General features: G+C 37.3%; 2 protein-coding genes, 1 long non-coding RNA gene and 1 pseudogene across 4 annotated transcripts; 2 read left to right on the top strand and 2 right to left on the bottom strand.

Moving 5' to 3' along the window:
- Nucleotides 1–8,775: 8,775 nt before the first annotated feature.
- Nucleotides 8,776–10,270, top strand: LOC147285537 (SVP1-like protein 2). The gene is made up of 5 exons (XM_086245231.1): nt 8,776–9,125; nt 9,286–9,368; nt 9,444–9,554; nt 9,803–10,029; nt 10,107–10,270. Exons 2-5 carry the CDS (start codon nt 9,345–9,347, stop codon nt 10,216–10,218), a joined length of 474 nt encoding a protein of 157 aa, XP_086101357.1. The 5' UTR covers nt 8,776–9,125; nt 9,286–9,344; the 3' UTR covers nt 10,219–10,270.
- A 470-nt stretch (nt 10,271–10,740) lies between these two features.
- Nucleotides 10,741–11,853, bottom strand: LOC147285538 (uncharacterized). 2 transcript variants are annotated; one of them, XR_015122495.1, is made up of 3 exons: nt 11,647–11,853; nt 11,474–11,551; nt 10,741–11,308 (listed from the first exon to the last, which is right to left on the bottom strand). It is a non-coding gene; the product is annotated as an uncharacterized LOC147285538 (long non-coding RNA). The 2 variants fall into 2 exon arrangements; XR_015122494.1 differs by having other exon boundaries at nt 11,638–11,853.
- Nucleotides 11,854–14,946: 3,093 nt separating this feature from the next.
- LOC147285539 (protein SLENDER RICE1-LIKE 1-like) lies at nt 14,947–16,928 on the bottom strand. Its single transcript, XM_086245150.1, has one exon. It carries the CDS (start codon nt 16,714–16,716, stop codon nt 15,064–15,066), a length of 1,653 nt encoding a protein of 550 aa, XP_086101276.1. The 5' UTR covers nt 16,717–16,928; the 3' UTR covers nt 14,947–15,063.
- Nucleotides 16,929–23,785: 6,857 nt separating this feature from the next.
- On the top strand, nt 23,786–26,111 carry LOC147285540 (pentatricopeptide repeat-containing protein At1g08070, chloroplastic pseudogene; annotated as a pseudogene).
- Nucleotides 26,112–26,277: the final 166 nt, after the last annotated feature.

The raw sequence follows: 26,277 nt of genomic DNA on the forward strand, positions 1-26,277 counted from the left end.
TAGTATTAGTCATCTTTTTTAAAATATATGTTATATGTATCATACTAAATAAATGATAAAATATATAATATGGAATAAATTGACATAATTTTAGAAATATTGGATCAGAATGCCTTCGAAACATTTCGGAATTTTTTGGATCGGAATCGGAATTTACATAAACATTCCAATTACAATCCAATTTTTTTCGGAATTTTTGGATTTCGGCATTTTCGGATTCGGCAATTTTGGATTCGGAATAAAATTGGAAATTTTCGGATAAGAATCGGTCGGATTCGGATTTTCCAATCCAAATCACACCCCTAGCTTGTAGGCAAAGTGGTCCCCTCCCTATTTCAAAAAATTAAATGTGGGCCACAGCCACAACTCGCTCTCTAGGTTCCGAAACGGGATCACATGGGATGGAACTAGAAAAAAAGCCAAAACGGTGTGCCATTACGGTTCCGGGTCGCTGGCGAGCGGCCCGTTTTAACGGTTTTCCTCATGCAACTCCACTCTTCAACGGCTCGGCTAAGCGGCCAACTTTTAAATGCATCAACTAGAAGAATTGATATAGAACAACATAAATAAGAGACCTAAGTAGTAGGACTATTAATTAGGTGAATCTCATTGCGATTTCGATTCAGACTACTCGTATTGCAATATCACGTATTTATTGTAAAAGGTGGATTGAAAACATTAGTTTTGAGCAAGAAATTATTTAGTGGTTGAGCCTTTGAAAAAAGTTACAAGTGTGTACATTTGTTATATCGAATATACCTTCACTTATGAATTGGCGTTGTTCTGAAAAATAACACCGACTTGTGTTCATTGACATACTTTTATTTTTATATGTTAAGAAAATACATATTTACTTTTGAGTCTTTTCAAAATTTATTAGCAACTTTTTAGTAGTCAATCATTTAAATTATTTATCTATACATGTGCAAGAAATTTTTTTCAAGTGTTATAATGTTTGACATTTTATGTGTTAGATTGTCAATCACAACAACATATTCAAACAATTTGATTAGATGGGTTTGATTGAGTTAATGTAATGTTTTGGATTTTGCTCATTAATGTAATGTAATGTTAAATTTTAGTGGGTTCTTTACTAATAGTTAAACTATATAAACTTTGTTTTATTAAAATAAGACATTAAGACATGAAATATACTAGCTCAATAGTTATATATATATATATCTATATTTAAATCACTAGACAATTTTTTTCCTAGTAAAAAAAATACAAATAAAATATTTATATAGGAACTTAAAAAAAAAAAAAAACCATGAAGATCATGAAGGTATTAGGCTAATGAAAAGTGATTATTGATTGCATTAGGCTCATAATTTTACTTCTATTTTTCTTAACTTTACCCTTTTGATGAGTTGGGCTTCTATATATAATATATATTAATTTTTTTTTTTAGCAGAATTCTCGGCTGTGCTATACATGCACTTAGTTCTGCCACTGCGTGCAAGAGGCATAACAGTGTAGTTTTAATTGATTAATATAATATTATATCGTTAGTATTTAAGGATTATAAATTTATAGATAGTAAAGAATCTAAACCAGTTTGGTAAGTAGTATTTGGCGTTGTACAGTTATATAGAAAGAGTTTCCTTTAAATAGTCATTATAAGCCTAGCCTTAACATTGTAATTGAATGATAAAAATTATAAATATAAGCGTAATACGCATCTAGCTAGAAATGTAAATTCCATTAATCAAGGAGTCATATTAAGGAATTTTTATAGAGCTCAATATCCCACTAACTCAATGATTATCGTTAATTATTTTTAAAATTTCTATTCAAGAATCTATATTGCGATACTTAAATAAAGAGATCGAGACTTCTATTCAGCTTCTTTAATTTTACAATTTATTGATTAAAGCCTTATGATTTTTAAAATTATAACTAAAGTTCAATTATTGTAACTATTTCATGTTACATAATATTGGTCCATTAACCGAATGCTCGGCAATCATTTTCGACTGTTTGACAAATTTAGAATAAAGTTTTTAGAAGAGAGACTTAATTTTCGTGGAATGTACATAATTATAATTTTAGCCGTAGGATTTATTTTAATGGTTGAGATTTAGAGAACCCATTCAAAGCATCTTAAACCCATTTAAATGAATTGATTGAGGTTATATATATTTTAACTGGTATACAGGTTTGCAAGCTAGGTAAGTATTGCACTCTTTTTTGTCTGTACATATATGACAGCTCATGTATGCTAATACAAGAAAGGGAGTGCCAAAAACTCTCAGCAGTCATATATGAGGTTATATATCATCGATTATTACACATGCTTCTCAGCAGTCAGAATCAATAATGTCAGATGAACATCTTCTAAGCTTAAAAGGGAAAATTCATGGAATATGTAGTAGAAGTGTGGAACATCTCAAGATTAAAGGATGTTTTAAGCGAATTAGAGTCGTATTGTTTGCATGCTTGTATAAATTTGTGGATGCAATTTTTCTTCAAAATTTAAGACAACTACTAATTGGAAAATCATAATTAAGAATCTAAAAACAGTCATTTCAGAAAGTGTTACTATATCGACTGACTTATCTTCATAGTTCATGTTATGTAAAATTGGGGCGAATCACAAGAAACGCAATGCAGTTGTGCTATCTGAAAGTAGATATACAAAAAGTGCTACTCAGGATTACATCACCATATATACAATAAGCCAGAGATACTCCAAATAAATCTGTATAATTGTTTAGTTGTGTATAGTCGAGATATATTCATATGGATAACATGAATACTATATAGCACCGTTTGTGAAAGCAACCATAACTCCAAATAAATCTGTATTGTTTAATTAGTTGTGTTGTCCAAGAGGTTATATACATCTGTGAAGCGGCCAAACCAAGAGAAGGGCCTATCAATTTTTAAAATCATTGAAACCTCTTAACCCAATATCTCACTCACTCACTCACTCAACCAGCTGTCAGGCAAATGAGCCATATAACATCCACATGCAATGCATAAACAAGTTTTGAAAGGACACAGAAGGTAACAGTGTCTTGTTATATGACTTGGACTAGTTGCAATGACTTGTTGGCGGTGAGTACAGCTATTTAACTCTCAATAATTAATGCAAATGTTTTTGGGTTGCTAATTTGCAAAGTATATGAGGAGAAGGGTGACAACTCATAGAATTAGAGCATCAAATTCAAAACTAATTGGTAATGGGTGGAGAAGTTCAAGACTTATAAGCACATATATTAAGCTCTAGTTTTTCCGATGTGGGACATTGCTCCACATTACTCTCAACATATAACCAAGCTCTGATACCATGATAGAATTAGAGCATCCAACCCAAAATTAATTGGCAATGGGTGGAGAGGTCCAAGACTTATAAGCACTCTAGTTTTTCGATGTGGGACATTACTCCACATTACTCTCAACAACCACAACAACAACCACAAAATAAACAACAGACTCCTACAACAAATGATGATGGACCAGATGGTCATGATGAATTTGATGATTTCATGCGTTTGGATTCGAAACGCTCCAGTTTCTGTCGTTTCGGCTCAGTCATTAATTCATCATAAAGTTTATTTCTTGTTACACTAGTGATGCGGTGACATTCATAAAGTGTTTTTCTTAATTTTATGAAATTACTTATTTTTTTATCTGTCACATATCATTTTTGTTGGTTTTGTATATTACTTTATTATATTCAATTTCTCTATAGTATTCCAATTGTTTCAAATTGCATGTATATGAAATGTGCCTAATTTGTCTGTAATGAAGAAAATTACATGGTGGCGCGTGAAATACACAGAGAGGAGGGAGAGAGGGTAGACATATCCTTCTTTTTTTGGGGCAGACATATCCTTCTTTCTCTCAGCCTTGCTAAACACCCAAAAGGGTTTCTTTGAGAGTCAAACTGCATGTACGTCAGTCTGGCCGGAGATATCAAATCTTTGTAATTAATTAAAACAGTCTACGACATGGAGGTTATTTGTATATTGCAATGTTATATATGTATATCGTATAAATTTTTTTTTTTTGGTATATGATTTTTGGCTTTAAGTATAATAATTAAGTACTCACATTACGTCAAATAATATTTACATCAGGCGTTCCAATATAAATATGATAGCCAACTTAGGTTCGTAAATGGACGTCTGATGAATTTTGAATATATGACATGTGCAAGGTTCATGACCAAATTAATTTCTTAATATTATTTTACGAAAATCACATGATATACAAAATTGAAATTAAATAAAATTTTTTATTGAAATTGGAACCAATAGTAATTTATGTACCTAATTTGGACCATGGCTAAAATTTAGATATACCTAATTTGAGAAAAAAAACCATTAAATATATGTACTAGCAAGTACCTAATGTAGGGAAATCTATCATTAGGTGTTTTTTGAGTTGAGAAATTTTATATAAAGACAATTATTAAAGGTACGTGTGATTTATGTGTCGATTTAATTAGTGGAATACCAAGATATGATTCTAATACGAGATAGAGTACAATAAAACAATTAATACAGCTTAATCCTCATTTACAAACTACATTTCAAAAAAACTTGCAGTTGAAGGCTCCTGACGAGTCTCTCACGTTGCATTAATTTCTCTTTGTTTGATTCATCATGTCTCAGTCTGTTTCTGCCATTTTGTTTGTGGCCAGGCAAATTACAAACTTATGGTATCAGGGTTTCTAGGGGATGTGTCACTAGGCTTACTATGTTTGTGTTAATTTGGACACTTTTTCTTTGGAAGTTGGTCAAGATGGCTAATAGGCTATATATGTAGTAGTCTGTTTCCCTCTCATCACCCCACACAGTCACACACCCGGCCTATTCTCAAAAATCATCCTTTTACTCTCCCTCCCTCAATCCCACTTGCTTCTGTACTCACCAAATGCCACGCGTGATCCCATGATGCCCAGTATTACATCCAATCTCAATTCTCAAGGCTTAAAAATTAAAATGCCCAAGGAATAAAAGAAAATTCTAGAGGCGCGTGAGAGCTGATCATGTAAGGGGCTATTGTGCCAAATCATAACAGCTTGCTACCAACTGGTCTATAAAAAAGCCTTTTGATTCTCAGGTAAACCCTGAAAGATATTACTCTAGCTTATATATATATTTTTTATTATTCCTTCTATATAAGTTTTATTTCTGCTCTTTACTCTGTATATCTTGGTTTCATGATGGTTTGTTCAAGAACAACTTCGCTCAAGAACAACGAAGACATGAAAGACGGACAGATCAAGCTATACCCACGGCACCGGCACCGGCACCGACTCCGGCGTTCGGTGGTGGTGGTGGGGTGAGGATGAGTGCTCTCATCTCAAAGAAGATTCAGCGCATGCACACTTCGGCCCTGAAGTTCTCCAGAGGTACTGGCCGTTAACTGTCACCGAGCAGGTGAAATTTCTGTTAAAAAAAAAAAAGGATCCTCTAGTTTGGGTTTTCTATTTGGATTTACAAGTAGAAATAGGATCTTTTTCAATTTCCCTTTCTACTTGGGTTTTCTTCTATTTGGAACTTTTGTTATGATAAATTTTCAGCCTTGAAGTTCTCCAGAGGGACCGGCCGTTACTTATCACCGAGCAAGTAAAATTTTTGTTTAAAAAAAAAAATAAATTCTCTTGTTTTGTTTGGGTTTTCTAAACCCAAACAAGTACAAATAGGATCTTTTTCAACCTCCCTTTCTACTTGGGTTTTCTTCTATTTGGACCTTTTGTTTTGGTAAGCTGGAGGGCCCAAATAGAAAGCATAAATTGGCTTAGCAAAACCCAATTTGAAAACCCAGAGTTATTTTTGCGAGTGTTTTTTTTTTATTGATTTGGGTTTAACAAATAACAACAAACCCAAGAGTCGCTTAATTTCTTTTTAATTTGTTTGTTTCGGGCCTATAGCCTCCACTGTACCAAAAAATAAATAAATATGGAACTAAGCTCTGTAGTACAGGTCTTATAGGGTACCCCAAAATCTTCCGCGAATTGTTCTACATCAACTGCAAATTGAGGATGATGGTGATGATGGGGAAATGGAAAATGAATCGGATGAACGCTCGATTCATTTTCAGATCCAGAGCGTTAATTCGATTTATTTTCAGATCCAAAGCGTTCATTCGATTCATTTTCCATTTTCCCATCATCACCATCATTCTCAATTTGCAGTTGAGGTGGAACAATTCGCGGAAGATTTTGGGGTACCCTATAAGACCTGTACTACAGAGCTTAGTTTCATACTTATTTATTTTTTGACTCTTGGGTTTGTTGTTATTTGTTAAACCCAAATCAATCAAAAAAGAACACAAGTAGAAAGGGAGATTGAAAAAGATCCTATTTATACTTCTAAACCCAAATAGAAAACCCAAACAAGAGGATCCTTTTTTTTTTAAAACAAAAATTTTACTTTCTCGGTGACAGGTAACGCCCTCTGGAGAACTTCAGGGCTGAAAATTTACCATAACAAAAGTTCCAAATAGAAGAAAACCCAAGTAGAAAGGGAAATTGAAAAAGATCCTATTTCTACTTGTAAACCCAAATAAAAAACCCAAACTAGAGGATCCATTTTTTTTTTTTAACAGAAATTTTACCTGCTCGGTGACAAGTAACGGCCGGTCCCTCTGGAGAACTTCAGGGCCGAAGTGTGCATGCGCTGAATCTTCTTTGAGATGAGAGCACTCATCCTCACCCCACCACCACCGAACGCCGGAGTCCCCATCATCCTCAATTTGTGGTTAAGGTGGAACAATTCCAGGAAGATTTTGGGGTACCCTATAGGACATGTACTACAGAGCGACTTTTGGGTTTGTTGTTATTTGTTAAACCCAAATCAATCAAAAAGAACACTCTGCAAAAATAACTCTGGGTTTTCAAATTGGGCTCTGGATCTGAAAATGAATCGGATGAAGGTGGAGGCGACAAAATCAAGGTGTATGTCCGCAAAGGTTTGGATCCCCCTCATGCAATGGGTTTTGTGCGACGTTCTTGGTTAGGGTCACCTCGTGACATGGGCGAACATGTTTTAGAGATGTTGGAATCGAACTTGGAACAAGACGGGGAGAGGAGAACATCGCCACACAATCTGCTGGGATATCATACGCTGCCGTACAGGTGACAGGCAAATTTTCTGCTACACAGATGAGAGACTGCTAGCTTTAAGAGCAGCTATAAGGAGGATAGATTGTGTTAGGATGTGGGAGAGAGATCAATGGAATTATGTAACTGAAGAAGATAGAGGAAGAATTTTAAGGATCCAGAGAAGACGGGACATTCATGAGAATGAGGATGATGAAGCATCCAGTCTTTTTGGACAAATTATTCCAGAGTTATGTGGTTCCTTTGAGATTTTAGAGAGGGAGATGCGGTATTTACTGAGGAGATGGACCAGCGGAAGTGTCTCGCACCTGACTGGCTATCAGATCTACCGCCTGGACACCGAGTGATTTACTACACTCGCCTCACAAACCACATGGAACGCCAGCTCGAGCCTCGAACTGAATATAGCGTGGGATGTCTTCCTCACCCTGTTGACTAGACCCCGGTCAAGCTTTCATCACGTTGCGTGACGGATAGGAGCATCTATTGGCATGGCAGTAAAGGTGAGCCTTTTACTTTAAAATGCATGTCATCTGCTTGTTTATTTGACAATGTAATCTACTTATTAAGGGTCGGTGTTTGGCTCTGTGGAATGTGGTAGCAGTCTGCTGAAAAACTTAAAACGGTTTCATGCTATATTGCTATTGAACCTGGGATAAAATAAGCTTTCAGTTGCGTTGATTTAATGGTTGTTCAAGTGTGATATAATTTTGAATTCCTCTATAATAAAGTCACATAACAACTTAAACATTCTATTCAAAACATTTCAAGTTTTCTTGTTTTCACAGCTTGGCCGGCACAGCAGCATTGGGATTTTGTACTTTGATTAAAATTCTTTAGCCATTTGATTGAGTTTTAGTTATCTGTGTTCTCTGATTTGATTGTATACATGTCTTCTGCACTATGTATGGATTGACTTTCTGTTGGCTGCTTTACAGTTTTTGCTTCTGAGTGAGCATTGTGTTAAGTTTTATCCAAACTATGATTTTTTTATTTTCAGGAGAGATACATTCTTTTGAAGAAATCCTCGCAAATTGTTGTCTACAAGTAGTTTATTAAAAAAAAAAACAAAACAGAAGAATCTTTTTTTAAGTAAAGGAATGGATTGCACATCAAATTATTGTTCTTACGACTTAAACTATACTTGCACATCTACCCACCCGACACACTCTACTGGACTGTGAATTAACAATGAATTCTTGGCAATAATTTGTGTATGCCTATATATTACAATCAAAATATATAGGAGATAATGAGGGCACAAGGAAGTTTTGCTAATTGTTAGTTGGATTTTATATCTGTCACTACACCAAATATGGCCAATGATCACCTTGAAAAGAAACTAGATTAGAGTTAGTGGCTATTAACATTTTTTTTCATCACTAATTAATATTTTAGTAAGGGTAAAAAAAAGAGTGGAGTTAAAGGTTGCCATATGTTCCACTAATAGATATATTAGTTGACTTAAGGGTAGTATGACAAAAAAAAAAAACTCATTCAGTTGAATATTAACTAAATACAACTAAAATAATGAAAAAAAATACTAAATACAACTAAATGGGTTGCGTTGGGCTGCGGTGGTAAAACCCATTTTCTAAGATCCTTTCTTCCCACCACAAATTCAACCAAAAATTGGAAGAGTGGGAAATTTCTTTCACTTATTACAGTGTCCAGCGCACCATGAATTTGGGTTGCACCCCTTCAGTCACTATTTACACCTGTGTTGATGATAGATAACAAAATATGGTGATTTTAGTTTAAGGGGTAAATATGTAATTTTGCTACTTAGGGTTGATGGAGGATAAAAAACTAACTCCAGAAATTCATCTTCATTTTCTCCAAACCCCAAACCAGCCGCACCCTCTCTTCTCTCTCATCTCTGTGATCGAACCACCATCGTATGGTGGAGAATTCTGGCGAGATTATCGCCAAACTCTTCTTCTCCTCCTCTCTCTCTCCCTCTGATCTATGTCTTCCCAAAAACCCAGCCATGAAGCTAGATCGAAACCAGACGAGGGTTTATACTTTGTAGATCTGAAAATACATGGTAGGTTCTGTTTGTAGATCTCTCTCTCTCTCTCTCTCTTCTCTCTCATCTCTTTGTAGATCTCATTTTGTTCATATTTCAGGATTTTTTTTGTTTGTTTGTATCCAATTGATTAATCAACACAATGTAAATTAAATAAAAATTGTGGGTTATTTTGCAGCGAGGAGTGCAACAAGGATGTGCCAATGGCACTAATCAGCATGCACAATTGTAGCCTTGATGCCAAAATCAAGATGCACTTGGGTGGGTTTTGTGTTGTGTGAATTGTTTGTGAATATGATTTGGACTTGCTTTGATTAATTTGTTTGATATATTTAGAGTCTCAAGTTGTGGAGAAGTCCACTGAAGGGTCGCTTCCTCGCTACGGCCAGCAGTAAAGGGACTTTGATTCGGGTTTTCAATACTTTTGATGCTTCATTGCTCCAAGAGGTATTTAAATTCATTTTTTGTTTTCTAATAAATGTATGTATATGAAATTTGAATCTGAGTTAAAATTTTGATTGTCTGTTCATGTGGTTTTTGATTTTAGTATGTGAATAGGGGGTGTGTTTATATCATAAAATCAAGTTTTGATGAACATGTCTCATCGTTTTTGCATGAACATCATAAAAATATATGAATTTTTGTAACCACTACAAAATATTTGTATTGAAGAAATGACTTGTATTTTTATGAAGGTTAGGAGAGGAGCAGACAGAGCAGAGATTTACAGTCTTGCTTTCTCTTCAACTGCGCAATGTCTTGCCGTCTTGAGTGACAAGGGAACCTTCCATGTTTTCAGCCTAAAGGTTGATTTCGCTGGATCCTTGGGGGGCATTGATAGATCAAGCAGTGCAACCCGAATTCAGTCATATTCATCAATCAGGCATTTCACTGAAGTGACTAAGAAACCTTTCACAGAGAGGTATTCCTTGTTTCCATTTGAGTGGCTTTGTACAATTTTTGTCTCTTCTGATATTGTTGTATGTATGTTTTCTGCAGACCAAAGGCAAAGAGAGCCAAGACAGAAGATTGTGAAGAAGGGCAAGGATCCATACAATTTATGCATCTTTTGATATTGCTGTATGTACGATTTATGTATCTTCTAATATAAGTGTAAGTAGCAAGTTGATTTTTATTCAATGAGATTCACATTTCTGGTTGCTTCTATCTGATTAATAATGGATGAGTTAGAATCTGCAAATAGCTCATCAAATATACTAGAAATAGCAGCAAAAACCACTGGAATTATGCATTGCAATTAGCAGCAAAATCATTTGCCAATTTATCAAATATAATTCAATCTCACTCTAATAAAAAATTGGTTGAAAAAGACATTTTGATTAACACCAATACAGCAACATTTCCATCAATGGTGATCCCCTATTAGCAACTATCTGCAACATTGGTGGAGCCACAAGCTGTCAGCAGTGAAAGACAGTTCTTGTCTCCAAACTCCACCATTCCAAAAAAAGGGTTTGCTTAGCCACTTTGCCACCCCATTCTGAACAACTATCAGCCTAAAGGTGACTGCAGGGTGGCAATTTCTAAATCACAACCAATGATAGTGATTGCTGCAGCAATAGCTAACAGAAAAAAATAGTGATGATAAGGGGGAAATGGTGTAGTGTGTCTTGATTTAATCATGTTCAGCCATATCCAGAAGAGCCTGAACTAGAGGCCCTCTTAAGAGTGAGTGTGGGAGTTGGTAAAGGTGATAAGGTGTATTATATGCTGCACAAACTAAGAACAAGTGTAAGGAGGGTCTCACCCTCTACTGCAGATCGAATTGTAAAGTGGTTTCATAGCAAAGAAGCTTCAAGAGTTAGGAAAACAAAATGGGATCAAAGATTGATAAGGGAGGCAATTACATACAACTATCGGAGCTGACAGCTTGTGCAAGTGCTGTGGGAAAAAATTGGCTACAATTGACCTTGATCCCATAGAAACAGAAAAGTTTGCAGAATCAGTTGCATCTATAGCTATACACAGAAAAATAAGCTTTTAGAATTATAGTCAAAATTAGTTGCATATAAATATCTGATTTTTCATTCCTAAAACAACTAATAATATCTGTGTGATATTAGAATAATACATGCTTCGCCTCACCTGTAAAGGAGCCCTCGCTATCCATATATTTGTATATGTATGCAAAAGGCTCTTGTTGCCATGTCCAGATCTGTTTTCAGCTCTGTCAAAAGGCTCTACATCCCAGAAAGAAATTAGGTCCAGAGCAAGAAATACACATGCATTTCAAGGGTACTACTGTTTATTTTTCATTTCCCTCTTTCCATTTGGGTATTTCAATTTTCAAGCACGAGCACCTAATTAGTATTTCAATGAATTGAAGTTCCAGATAAGGTCATTACCTGAAGTTTACCAATCGCCGCTAGAACAGACTTTCTGATAATACGATAACGCCGAAGACCATAAGTGGCAGCAACAATCTGCAAAGTGAAATACCAACAATTATAGATGCCACTAAATCAAAGAAAACTGTATGACTAGCTCAGTACAAAATCTCAAGGGATACCGTCTTCACCTCCTCGCATGCATGCCTATAAACAGCAACTTTTTCTAAAACATCTCCCCCTTCAATTTCCTTGTTCAACTGCCATCAAGGCAATTGCTTTTACGTCCTCTACTTTTAGTGTGCAGCAACCAACAATAGCAATGTTAACACCATCCTGCAGGCAATAAAAGTCAAGCATGCATAACTCAGTCTGTCGACTTGTTACTTTGTTAGAGAATAAATGGTTTGAATTCTCATGTTCACTCTCTTTTATCCTACAATTTGTATATATTTATATACATTTTAGATAATAAAATTAATATTAACCTAGCTATATTTTATATATCAATTGAGATTCTGAGATGATATATAGACTAGTTATTTCATAATTATTTTACTTGAACCTTATACTACTTCAAATAACTCAATAAGTTTGAATTTGTGCATGACACAACAATATATATTTCATTTTACTTTTTTTATATTATCATTAATTATTTACATATCAAGACTTAAGGTCTGAATCATTGAAATATCTGTAAATACCTCTTTTATCCACATTTACAGAGCTTATTATAGAATAAATGCTTTTCTTCATTAATCTATATATACTTTAGATTTTGGTTTGCTACAGGTACCATAAGTTATTTGGTCACTAAAAAAAACTTAATCCTTTACTTGATTCGATTTTATTGGAAATTGTTTATAAGGAAAAAACACTGAATTTAAAATCTGGTCCGAGTGTTTAGTGGTTTTCTAATTTCAAAAATTAATTTTCTAATTGTATTGCACATAGAACTGTACATTAATTCATTGCACTAGTAGCCTAGTTGGAATGTAGGATGGTGTTAATTAGTGAGATTCGTTTATGATGATCTAGTGGAAAAATCAGGCGTCCACGTCATGGCCAATTAGTGTGTGGAACCCACTCTTTGATGGATCATAATAATATGATGTGGCTCCTTACTTTAAGACACGTCCTGGTCAATAAAAATTTGAAAGATTACATGGTATTATAGGGGAGATCAAAGAAAAAAAAAAACAGATAGAGGAGATCCTATTCCTATGATCCTATCGTTGTCAACACGTGGGAGCCAATTGACACGTGAATATGCTGCCCCATGGCTTGTAGGCAAAGTGGTCCCCTCCCTATTTCAAAAAATTAAATGTGGGCCACAGCCCACAACTTGCTCTCTAGGTTCCGAAATGGGATCACATGGGATGGAACTAGAAAAAAGGCCATTACGGTTCCGGGTCGCTGGCGAGCGGCCCGTTTTAACGGTTTTCCTCATGCGACTCCTCTCTTCAACGGCTCGGCTAAGCGGCCAACTTCTAATTTCTTTGGAAGATTGGAGGATAAATCTCTTACAAAAGATGTAATTTTTTTTTATTTCCTCGTTTAAAGGAATTAAAATGCATCAACTAGAAGAATTGATATAGAACAACATAAATAAGAGACCTAATTAGTAGGACTATTAATTAGGTGAATTTCATATATTGCGATTTCAATTCAGACTATATATTTGTATTGCAATATCACTTATTTATTGTGAAAGGTGGATTGAAAACATTAGTTGTGAGCAAGAAATTATTTAGTGGTTGAGCGTTTGAGTGTTTGAGAAAAGCAACAGGTATTTACATTTATTGCATCTATTTTATCACATAATAAGAAATATAAACACATAAAATATATAATTAAACGCGTGATCAATTTGGAGCTAGAGAGGAGAAGGCAGCCACAATTTGAGTTTGAGGGTGTCATGTCATGTGAGGCATTATTACGTTGAGGGGGTGGGGGGCTACGGTTTGGGTACCGTTTGGTTTGTAGCTTTTTTTTTTTTTTTTTTTTTTTACATTCTTAGCAAAGCCATATGCACCCATCTACATGATTAATTAAGTGTTGCAACGTCTTCTTTAGGTTGTACAGAAAAGTGAAGCAGTGAATGCCAATGACCAAATGGTCAATGGGGTATCCTTGTGTTCTGTTTGTGCACGACTGCTAGTACTAGTACTGCATGTGCAATTGTGCATATATGCACCCTGCATACATCTCTCTCTCTCTCTCTCTCTCTCTTTGCCTATATTTATTAAAGAGATATCACGTACATATAATATCATTTAATTAGATTCACAATCAATGAATCAATGAATCAATGAAAATGGTGTTTGTACATTCATATATGTTCCTAAACTTCAAAAGTTAAATCATGGATTGTTGTTCTAATTTTCTTACAAGGAAAAATATTCAACAATTCAATGGAGCTCGTGTAAGTGGTTATAATTATGATTGCACTGGTTTTAGTTTCATAATGGAAATAATATTTCCCAATACGAAATTATACTATTCTTCTTCTTCTTTTTTTTCCTTGGCTGAGGCCTAATTAATTATACTGCTTGAAAATGACATTTCTAATTTCTTGATGTACTTTATAAGGTCCATTTGTTTTGATATGACATTTTATTTTCTAAAACACCACTTGCGTATTTTCTGGTGTGTTGACGCAGGAAGAAGAAGAAGAACGACCGTTGAAGACAATTGAAGGGGTGGTTCAAACCAAAATGGCTTTCAAATCCAAAACAAAAAGAAAATCATAAAATTAGAGAATAATGCGTGTGTAGCAGTGTGACGTGGAGATGCAGATATTTCAATTTCATAATTATTCAGTGACACGGACACCAAACTCGTAAGCAGAAAATTATTAGTGTTTGGTCGCAGGTAGCAATCTAGGGGTATATAGTGCAGAGTGTAGAGTCCATAGTCCATAGACCATAGAGAACACAAATAGACCCAAAGGTGCCGTGTACATTGGACCGCCTGCTATATATTGAAATTACGTCAGGTACCAGTTGTGCTTTCCTTTTCAATTTCAATTTCAATTCCCATTTTTATTTCTTATTTCTTATTTTTTATCAGACACTCAGACAGCCTCCCACAACCACTTTTTTCCAGCGTTGACTGTTTCTGGACCATACATAACATGAACAACATGCTTTTCTTACCTAAATACTAAATACCATAAACCTTCATTTTTGTTATTTCTTCTTCCTCGATTCCAGAACTTCTGGAATCTCAAATTATACTAAATCATATATTTTTGTATAAAATTCAAAACCAAAAACGAAAAAGATTTATCTAGGAGAATAATATAATACAAACCAAAATTATGCTAGAATTTCACTAATAATCTTATTTCACAATCTGGTAAAATAAAAAATTACTGGGTCAATGAGCTTGTTTTTGGCTCTTTTTGGGAATTGTAACTGAACCTTTTATGTTAATTTTGACCAATTGGACCATGTTTATAGAACCATATATAGATAGTTGCAGCATGCATGGTTTGCCATATTAGAAGCATTTATCTATCATTCAACTAGAACATAATAAAGAGCAAGAAAATCGTAGAATTTGAGAAAATAAAAAATAAGAAAAAGGAAAGTGAAACTTATTTAGACATGATTGGCATTATGATTCATAATCCCAAGCGGGTTGGTGGTCGGGTCGGGCATGGTGGGCAAACAGGGAATGACTTGCCAAGCAGAAGCGGCGATGAGCGGCCGGCTATGCCATCCCAGCGTGAGACACCCTTCGTTCTCTTCCACACGGTACCCTTCCGCCGAGAAGAGAGTCAAAAGCATACTCGCTTGCTTGAACGCATTGGACCCCAAATTCAAAGGCCCGAACCCGGCTTGTCCAAGCCGGCTCCTCCACTTAACCAAAGGCTCGTGTCGCTCAACCCGAGCCGACCCCTCGCAGCACACCACGTTGCATATCTCTCTCTGTATGTACATCTCGGCTAAAGCTTTCTCCGGCTGCAGCGCGCAAGCCTCCAGCGAGTCGCACATGGTGGAGTAGTAGTACAGAGCCTCCGTGAACCGGTCCAGGAACCCGGGTTTGTTGTGGTCCGCTTCCTGCTCCACAACCGCCACGATCTTCGGGTTCAAGTTCCGGATCCACCCCAGCATCATCTCGATCGGGGAATTCCTGTTCGGATCCGATCCAAGCAAACGATGCAGCTGCATGATCGAATTCACTGCCACAGCCTCTTTCGGACTCACTTGAAGCATCCACGGCTTCACGTCCTCTAGCCTCGAAGCCGCCACGCCGCGAAAAGCGAAACGGACGTTGACGGAACTAGCCAACTCGGCCAGTCGGACTCCGATTTCTCTTAAGGAGTCTCGGCCGTCTGGTGACGGCGGTCCAATGCCCGTTAATCGAAGCAAGGGGGGCCCACCGGGGCGTAGAGCTAGAGCCTGTATAAGCGCCGGCCATTGCAACCCGTGCATCAGGTTGAAGTCGATGACGTGGACGCAATCGTGGCCCTGAAACGCTTCGAGAATTGCCTGATTCGCCGTGAAGTGGGCGAATTTCAGGTACGGGCAGGCCTCGTAGAAGTAATGGTAGAGAACCTCGTTCTCATGAGCCGAGCCGGCAGCGGCCGACGCGATGCTCTGCGGCGCAAAGACGCGGCGGCTGAGGGCGTCGATGAAGTAGCCGGCGACCTTGCCGATGCCGCAGCCAGTGTTGACACGTGTGAGCAGAGCCTGCATGTTCTCGATCAAGGAGCCGGCCAATGATAGGTCGCCACGTTGGACGGACTCGGCGCACGTGACGAGCAAGTGGACCAGCCTTATCCCGGAATCTTCTTCCATGGCAGTGAGGGCGGTGAGCTGGTGCTGCTGAGGCGAGGCGGCGGAGGGGGCGGAGACGGCGTGGTCGGTCCAGGTGTCGTTGGTGGGGAGCGTGGGGGAATTGATGATGACGTCAGAGAAATCGAGATCGGAGGGGAGAGAGATGGGCTGGTTGAATTCGGAGAGGAGGGAGTCGACCCAAGAGGCGAGGTCGGAGGGGTTGTAGAGGACGGCGTCGGAAGCGAGCTGGGAGAGGTCGGTGGGGGAGTTGACGGCCATGACGGTCTCGAGGCGTTCGAGGCGCTGAGCGACATTTCGTAGGTCGGAGGAGCGGACCTTGTAGCCGGCGTCGGCGAGATAGCCGTCGATCTCGGAAGGCGGGGGTTTGGTGACGGTGGAGGAGGAGGAGGAGGAAGAGCTGGCGCTGCTGCTGACGCCGCCGGAACAAATGGTGGAACCGTAGGGTCCCATATCGATCTGGTGGGTGTGGAATTTGTTTATTTGGTGGGTGAGGAGGGGGATTAGATACGAGGAGGTGGGTGTATGTGGGTTTTGCTGTTCATAATCTCCATCTGGACTCTGGAGGAAGACATGAAGAGAGAGAGAGATCGAGAGGTTGTGTGCGGAAAGAGATGGGTGAAATACTGAAATGAAAAGAGAGCCAAGAGAGGGTTTTTGATACGAGTAGGAAGAAGGACTAAGAAAGGAGAGAGAGTGAGTGAGTGTAGGACAGAGGGAGATAGGGAGAGGGGCTGATTGCTGACATGCTCCAGTGGTCCACTCCCCACCAACTGTATACTCACTGTTTTTCTTTTCTTTTTAATATATATATATATGCATTTCAGCCTAGTTGCTTTTCTCTTTTCAAAAAATTAGAATTAAATATCAAATTTTAATAATTTTTTAATATAATATTTCAATTGAACTACCAAATTTAAATGTAGTTTTTTAGATTATGTCATAAACATGTTGGATTATTTGATTTGAGCCTTTTTCATTTGACATTTTTGTCATTTGGCCCACATATGATGGGTGTTAGTTAAAATTTATAAGGTTTTAACAAAATTGTTCTTGAGACTTTTATATTATCTTAAAAATTTCCTAATATAGTCTCAACTTCACATTTAGTTATGAATGTACGACATTCACAACTTCAAATTTAGTTGTGACTGAACAACAGTCACATCTAAATTGTGAGACAGTCACAGTTAAGTTGTGACTTAATTGAATTTTTTTTTAGATAAATCATATTATAATATAGTATAAATAGAGGTCTAAATAATACATAGTATAGTGGTGTGAGTTATCTCTTTCAATTTACCAAGATAGTCACAGTTAAGTTGTGACTGGATTTATTTTTTTAAAAATAGAATATAATATAAATTAATGTAATATTTGTGATGTAATATTACTTTTATTTTTGAGTAAATTACAATTTAGTACCTCAACTTTACATGTTGTTTCAACTTAGTACCCCAACTTTGAAAACTTGCAAAAAAATACCTTAACTTTCATTTTGTATCAAAATAATACCTCCGTTAGTTTTTCTGTTAAATAAACCGTTATATACTGATGTGACAGAGATATTTTCGTCTTTTTACTCAATATTTAAAAAATAATAATACTTTTAAGACTTTGAATAAAAGAATTTCCTAAAAAATTTCGTAAAATAATTAAAATAAAAAAATTTCTTAAAAATTATTTTTCCCCATCCCCTTCCCCCTTCCCCATTCATACCCCCACGCAACACCCCCAGTCCCCTCCACCCCACCCAGCCTCAGACACCCAATCTCAGCCCCCAGCCCTGTTGCCCCCCTCTCCCTACCCGACCCACCCTCCCCCCAAACCCAGTCTCACCCCTTCCCCTCCTTCCCAGCCCCCGTCGCCCCCACCTACCTCCCTTCCCAGCCCCACCCCCTCACCTAGCCCAGCCAAGCCTCAACCAGCCCAACCTTTCCCCTAACCAGTCGCATCCACCTCCCCTTCCCCAGCCCAGTCGCCACCATCCACCACCGCACCAACCCCCGTCGCACCCTCCTGCCCCCCGACCTATCGCACCCACCTTCCCCCAAACCCAGTCGCACCCATCTCCCCCCTCCCTAGGCCCCGTCGCCCTCACCCAGCATCGCCCCAACCCCTCGTCGCACCCTCCACCCAGCACCAGCCCCCCGCCCTCTTTCTTCTTCCCCACCTAGAACCACCCCCTGCCTCTCTCCCCCCAACCCAACTCAGCCCCTCCCCGACCCACCCCCTATTACCCAAACCCCATCTCCCCCCATTTTTTTTTTTTCAAGTTTTAATTTTTTAAAGAATTTTTCTATTCAAAAGTTTTTAAAAATATTATTATTTTTTAAATGTAGAGAAAAAGACGAAAATGCTTCTGTCACGTCAGCAGATAACGGTTTATTTAACAGAAAAACTAATAGAGATACTATTTTGACACAAAATGAAAATTAAGATATTTTTTTGCAAGTTTTCAAAGTTGGGGTACTAAATTGAAACAACATGTAAAATTGAGGTACTAAATTGTAATTTGCTCTTTATTTTTTTATTGTAGTGGCATGTAGTGTAATATTGTAAATTCTAATATCTTTTACTTTATTATTTTATTTAACTTTTCAACTAGTAACTAATTTAAAATACTATTTAATTTTGGAACATAAACTAAAAAATTATTGAAATTTAATAGTTAAAATCAATGGACCTTTTTCTTTTTCAATAATAATTTATAACTTCCACTGTTTACTACTTATTATGAAATTTTTGAATGTTAAATCTTATATCAATTGCACCGTAATTGTGTGCATTCACTGACACGGATCCACATCAGCAGGAGTCCACAGTGTCTCCAAATCTGCCGGCACAAAATAAGAGACTGGCCGGGTCAACGAATGCTATGTAGCTGAACTCATCTTGATTCTTTGAACGCTTTTTCCATGCAATTACTACGCTTTCTTTTCTTTTTTCTTTCTTGAATCATTGGAATATTAATGGCCCATGTAAAATAAAAGCTTTAATTGGAAAACTGTTTTTTCTTAAAACTTATATATATGATCTCTGTTTAAACAACGATGGCTAGCCTTAATTAATCTCTAATACTTCGATCTAGCTCCATGTGCTCAGTGCAGGCCTGCAGGGAGAAGAGAATATAAGAGCGCCTCAAGAACCAAGATTCGCTGATCCTCTTCAGATTACACTTTGTTTGTTTGGTATTATTAATTGTCAATCTGTAGTCTATAAGTAATACATTTATATTTCAAATGCATCTTACATTAACGTAAATTAACTTGAATGCTGAATATGACCTTTTGCAGTATTAAATGCCTGAGCTGAGATGAATCCTGATTCATATATTGTTACCAATTACCATTAAAAAACGAATGGGAAACCAATTAAGTGGGTTCTTTAAATAGGTTTACTTATTTATATAACTCGGAGAAAAATTTATTTTTAATCGAGATAGCTAATGTGGTGTGCATCACTAATAGTGATAATGATTAGTTCCAAATGTCTATATTCTTTGTTTGTGATGCCGCATCAGTTTTTTTTTTTTTTTTTTTTTTCTATAAGTTGATCTCTATAGCCCTTGAGTAGACAAAGCCACACCTTCAACTTCAATCTTAGCAATTTATATATTATCCTAGTAATTAATTATTTGGATGATTACCCTTACTTTAATTTTGGTCTAATCTCTAGAAAGAGATATATTAGGTGTATTGACAGTTACCGTTTAAGTTAATTAATTACCCTCCCATTAGGCTCGTCCCCCAGCATAGATTTAATATTTAAGCAATAATTAAGGAGTAGTAGTGCTGATCTCTTATGCACACAATACTTAAATGATTGGCTCCACCAGTAGAACCCATCACGGGGACCATATCACTTGAATACGATCAGCAGAAAGTACGTACGTACTCATCTTCACATATTAATATCCTATCAAATATATAATTTATCATCTGAATATTCAAGACTGAAAATAAATCTTCTAATGTCGTTCTTTAGCCAAAAGAAAAAAAAAAGGGTACAAAGTTGATAAAAACAATTCAGACTTCTACTTCAACACATTGAATTGACTCATTCTTCTAAATTTCTCATAATTAGTAATATTGCGTATTATAAGTGTATAATATCTTTTTGTTAAACAGTTTGATTATATATTATATTATCAGTCTATTAAATAATTTTGAATTGGTGATTTAGTTTGATAATTTAATAGATATGATACGTGAAAGTGTCTAATAATAAGACAATGCTACTCTACGATTCTATATTAGTCTTATTAATTTACTTCACAATGGCGTTTGGACACATAAAAAGGTCGTTCTGTTGGCTTAAAAAATGTCCAAGCTAGCCCTTGAAGCAAGAGATGGGATGGGAGTTATTGAATTTACCTACAAAAAATCAATGCAACTTCTACAGTGACAGTATTTTTGTTAAAGTTATAATGTGTCATTGTAAGAACGAATATTCCACATCAGTGACACATGTGTCATATAAAGACACTAATACTTGTCACTGTTAGTTCCATTTTTTTAGTTTTCCTAGTGGGTGTTGTTGTTAATATGAATCATATTATATGTATGTATGATAGATTAATTAAAGTGTTATAAACTAACAGTAGATTAAAGAGTTTTTCTAATTGCATAATTAAGACAAGGAAAGATTCAATTGTTTTCTTTAAATAACCACAACTTGGCTATTAATTAAAGCCTGTATATAGGCATGTCATATCATATTATCATGAGCATAGTATTAAGAAAAAGAAAGGGAAAAGGTAAAATTAATATTTTAAAGAAGGAGGACTTTATTAATGGACCTACTCATCCATCAAATTGAGTTAAATGAAAATGGACCCAGGCCGGTTTAGTTTTATTTCAAACATGTTATTTCAATGATATAAAGAGGTAACACATTTTTTCAAACTTTTCATTTTCTGAAAGTACATAAATATCCTAAATCTTTTATAATTCCATTGTATCCTATAATTTATTATGTTTTATTAATAGATATTGGCATATTTATTACTTCAGTACAATTAAATTTGTTGTTTATTTAACAAGCGAATCATATTTATGATCCTTTGTTTATATTGTAATTGGAGGACGTACTTTACTACTTTAATCCAAAACCATATGTAGTGTGGAGTGCAACATCAGATCTGCGCACGCTTGTTTAAGTTTGTTTAGAGAAATTTAAATGCGAATCAAAGACAGAGGCTCATGCAAATATATATATATATATATATATATATATATATATATGCAACGCCCAATGAAAAGCTCAACGAGTCAATTCTTATTTCTTGACATGCGCCTCTTCATAATTCTTAGGACCTGTGAACTTTGTGGCCATCAAGGCAGCACAATAATATATAATAAAAACTTACAAACCATATATATAATATTAATTATGAGAGGCCTCTCATAGTTCTATGACTTAGGAAAAGGAAGAAGTCAGAAAAGATTGATAGCTTGAAAAATGGGCAAATATTTTGAGAGAGAGAACGAGAGTAAAGGGTTGAAAATTAAGTTTCCATGAAATGTGTAAAAAGCTTTTCCTCGTATTGGTGGAGGTTGGGTGGTCCATTAGATTAGATTATGGGGAATAATTGGGACCGTATTACAAGCCCAAAAAAGCTCTAACACTAAGATTATTAGAGTTTGATTATGGGAGTTAATTTGTGCATAATGGCATACTTAGACTTAGTCATCATTTAGTTTTAGACTTAGAGTAGAGTAAGTACTAAGTAGCTAGCTAGAGAGCAATAGAGGAGCATTGAGGAAATTAAATAAAAGAAAAATGATAAGATCGAACAACTGGATATTTCCCCAATTAGAAGTAAGAGGGTATGTAGGTGGTAGCTAGCTAAGCTTAAGATTGAATAGGGAGGAGGGTGTGTGAGTGTGGTAGCTAGGTGGTCCAGTGGGTAACATGCATGCATGGAATTTGGGACCAAAGAGAGCAATACATATCGCAAAACCCAAAAATTAAAGCATGAATTTAAGTGAAGGCTAGCTAGGGAAGTGTTATATTATAGCCAACGAGTCATGAGGACCCAAGTTGTATATATATAGTTTGATTGATTGGGATGGAGGAATGGGATATGGACACGTATCAACTGCGACTCTTTGGGAATTACCAAAAGGGGGGACTGCACTTGAATATATCTGATGTCTCTTCGCTGGCATTGGCCATCCAGAAGGTGATCGATCTATCAGCCTGTGATCACTGTGAGGAAGGGTGGTATGGTCATGGTGGGGGTGAGACTCACTCACTCTGTGACTCACTCTGTCTGTGAATCCTGTGATCATGAGAGTCACAGAGAGAGAGAGAGAGGTCTGATGTCTGTCCCAAACACAACATGTTCTCACAGGAATGCTCTGGTCCCAACTCTCTCTCTCTCTCTCTCTCTCTCTCTCTCTCTCTCTCTCTCTCAGCATTCCTGTGTGTGTCCCACTCCGTTGTTTATGCTGACAATATCACGTTATTGCTTTGCCCCTCTCACCGATACATAATCATAATCATAAATATCATATATCACATATTCACATGTGTGTGTGACACTGTGACTGTGAGAGACCCCCTCTATATATCTCTCTCTTCTTTTATTGCCGGCCTTCGCCCTTTACAAGCTATACCCAACAACTACACAATCTAATTAGATTTGGAACTGCAAGTGCAAGCATATAAAAAATTTAATATCAAGTATTCTTACACTCTCTTGCAAATTAACACTTCCTAAAAGGTGATTCTCTAACCCGAAAAGTACGTACTCTTGCGTATTTCAATCAAAAACGTTTTTATTAAGCAAATACCCCAAATTTGACCTTAGTTAATTGAAAGACATTACACCCTTAGCTTGTTACAGTTCTTCAGAACTCATTGGTACGTGGTAACTAACTGAATTGGGCCAACAGATGCATGTGATCACCATGGGCATAATAAAGCTAGCCCACGTAGGAATATTGGGGATTCCTTAGATTTGGCAGAAAATCCGATCCACTTTACCTCAGCATCCAGCTAAGCTGCACAACCAACGTTACCATATTCAGCAGAGTATCAGTGCCTCAGCAAAGCTAACGTTTCTGTATATGTCATACTTAGCAACTCAACTGCAACACTTGGTGTACATAATGTATTCAATTGTGGATAGCACCATTGTGATTCTGGAATCTTCACAGATACTCATGTGAACCCCCTCCCCAACCAAAAAAAAAAAGATGCATGTCATGTGACCAGCTAGTCATCACAATTGGTTTCAGTTATAACATCAGTAGTGCTAGACATCCCACATTTTTATACCATAATTTCATACCATTTTATGTGGCAACTTACATAGCATTCATGCATTGGACACTAAAAAATAAAAACAAAAATTCAAAAAGAAAAAAAAAAATTTGGTCCAGTAAAATAATGACACGTAAGATGGTATAAAAATATGGTATAAAAATATGGTAAATATAGCATTACTGTTATAACATTATCCATACATTCCATGTTAAAGTAATTAACCTTCCTTAAACGGTAATAACTAACAACGGACACCGTCCACAGAGCAGAGCAGCAATGGCTGCTCCTCTTTCCCTCCACCACCACATTAGACCACCCTTCTCTTCTGAAAATCCACTCTTACACAAACCCGCGGCCACATCCACCGCGATTGCCGTCACAACCACCAGCAGCACCAAGACTAGCATGAACAACCCAATTCAACCACACCCATGTCTCACATTACTAGACAAATGCTCCACCATGTCCGAGCTCAAGCAACTCCACGCCCAACTCCTCCGAACCGGCCTCTTCTTCGACGCCTTCACCGCCAGCAAAATCGTTGCCTTTTCCGCTCTGGAAGCCTCCGGAAGCCTCCGTTATGCCCGTTTAGTCCTCACCCAAATCCCCAATCCCACCACTTATACTTGCAATTCGATTATTCGAGGCTATACGAACAAGGGTTTTTCCCGCGAGGCCATTTTATTCTACCAAGAAATGATTGCCGAAGGCTTGGTGGTACCTGACAGGTTCACATTCCCTTCCTTGTTCAAGTCATGTGGGGATTTGTGTGAAGGAGAACAGCTTCATTGCCACTCTACCAAGTTGGGTTTCGCTTCGGATTCGTACATTCAGAACACTTTGATGAACATGTACTCGAATTGCAGGTGCTTGGTCTCTGCTCGTAAGGTGTTTGACAAAATGATGGACAAGACTGTGGTTTCTTGGGCAACCATGATTGATGCTTATGCGCAGTGGGATCAACCCATTGAAGCTTTAAAGCTCTTTGCTAAGATGGAGAGTCAAAATGTGAGTCCAAATGAGGTTACTTTGCTTAATGTTTTGACTGCGTGTGCTAGGGCCAGGGATTTGGAGACTGCGAAAAAGGTGCACCAGTACATTGATGACTATGGTTTTCGGTCTCATTTGAAGCTCAATACGGCACTTACGGATGTTTATTGCAAGTGTGGATGTGTGTCGCTTGCTCGGGATTTGTTTGACAATATGCCGGAAAAGAACTTGGTCTGTTGGAACATCATGATCAATGGATATGTTGAAGATAGTAATTATGATGAGGCCTTCCTACTCTTTCGTGAAATGCAACTTGAGGGAGAAAAGGGCGATAAGGTGACCATGGTAAGTTTATTGGTTGCTTGCAGCCATTTGGGTGCTCTAGAGCTTGGTAAGTGGTTGCATGCATATATCGAAAAGGAGAAAATTGAGGTAGATGTTGCTCTTGGGACGACGCTCGTTGACATGTATGCCAAGTGTGGGACCATAGACATTGCATCGGAAGTTTTCCGAAAGCTGCCTGAGACGGATGTTATGACTTGGACAGCCTTGATTTCTGGTTTTGCAATGTGTGGACAAGGGAAGAAGGCTTTGGAGCATTTTCATGAGATGCAGATGAGTGGAGTAAAACCAGATGCCATAACCTTTGTTGGGGTACTGGCTGCTTGTAGTCATGCTGGACTAGTGGATGAAGGAATTTCACATTTTAACTCAATGTCTGAAGTGTATGGCATTCAGCCTAGCATTGAGCACTATGGCTGTATGGTTGACATATTAGGCCGAGCTGGTCGCATAACTGAAGCAGAGGAGTTGATTCAGAAGATGCGAATGAAACCCGATTGTTTTGTTTTGGGAGGGCTTCTTGGTGCCTGCAGAATCCACGGTAACCTTGAGGTTGCAGAAAGAACAGCTCAACAACTTCTAGAGTTTGATCCCGACGATGATGGAACGTATGTGGTTCTGTCAAACTTATATAGCTCCATGAAAAAGTGGGAAGAGGCTAAAAGAATTAGGGAACTCATGGCAGACAGAAACGTAAAGAAAGCTCCAGGTTGCAGTCGGATTGAAGTTGATGGAATTGTCCATGAATTTGTGAAGGGTGATTCATCTCACCCACAATCCACACACATCTATGAAATGTTGGAAGACATGATTAGCCTGTTAAAAAAAGCTGGTTATGTTCCTGAGAAATCAGAGGTGTTGTTGGATATGGATGAAGAAGAAAAGGAGACTGCACTTAGCCTCCACAGTGAAAAGCTGGCAATTGCATTTGGGCTCATAAGCACAAACCCCGGGACAACCATACGAGTTGTGAAAAACCTTCGTGTATGCAGTGATTGTCACACTGCAACCAAGCTCATCTCCAAAGTCTACAACAGGGAAATAATCGTGCGGGATAGGAACCGATTTCATCAGTTTAAGGATGGATCTTGTTCTTGTAAGGATTTCTGGTGATACAACAATTAATGTAATAGGAAACTTCAAAAAAGATTTGTCGACCAAATACGAATTCACACAGCTTCAGTGTCTTTTTTTTTTTCAAAGCACCTCCAAAATAACGGATCAATATATTATATAGACAATATCACAATAGCGATGAGAATTCTTTATTTTACATTGAACAGTGATCAGCATCTCCAAGGGATTCCCATATCACCAGCAAAACAATGGGCCTCGAATATAGATACAATCATACAAAGGTCAAAGAAGATGGCCGTAACAATGTTTCTTGCACTTAACAACTACAAT

This window comes from Dryas octopetala, chromosome 5, assembly GCF_963921425.1.
Source record: "Dryas octopetala chromosome 5, drDryOcto1.1, whole genome shotgun sequence".
NCBI lineage: Eukaryota > Viridiplantae > Streptophyta > Magnoliopsida > Rosales > Rosaceae > Dryas > Dryas octopetala.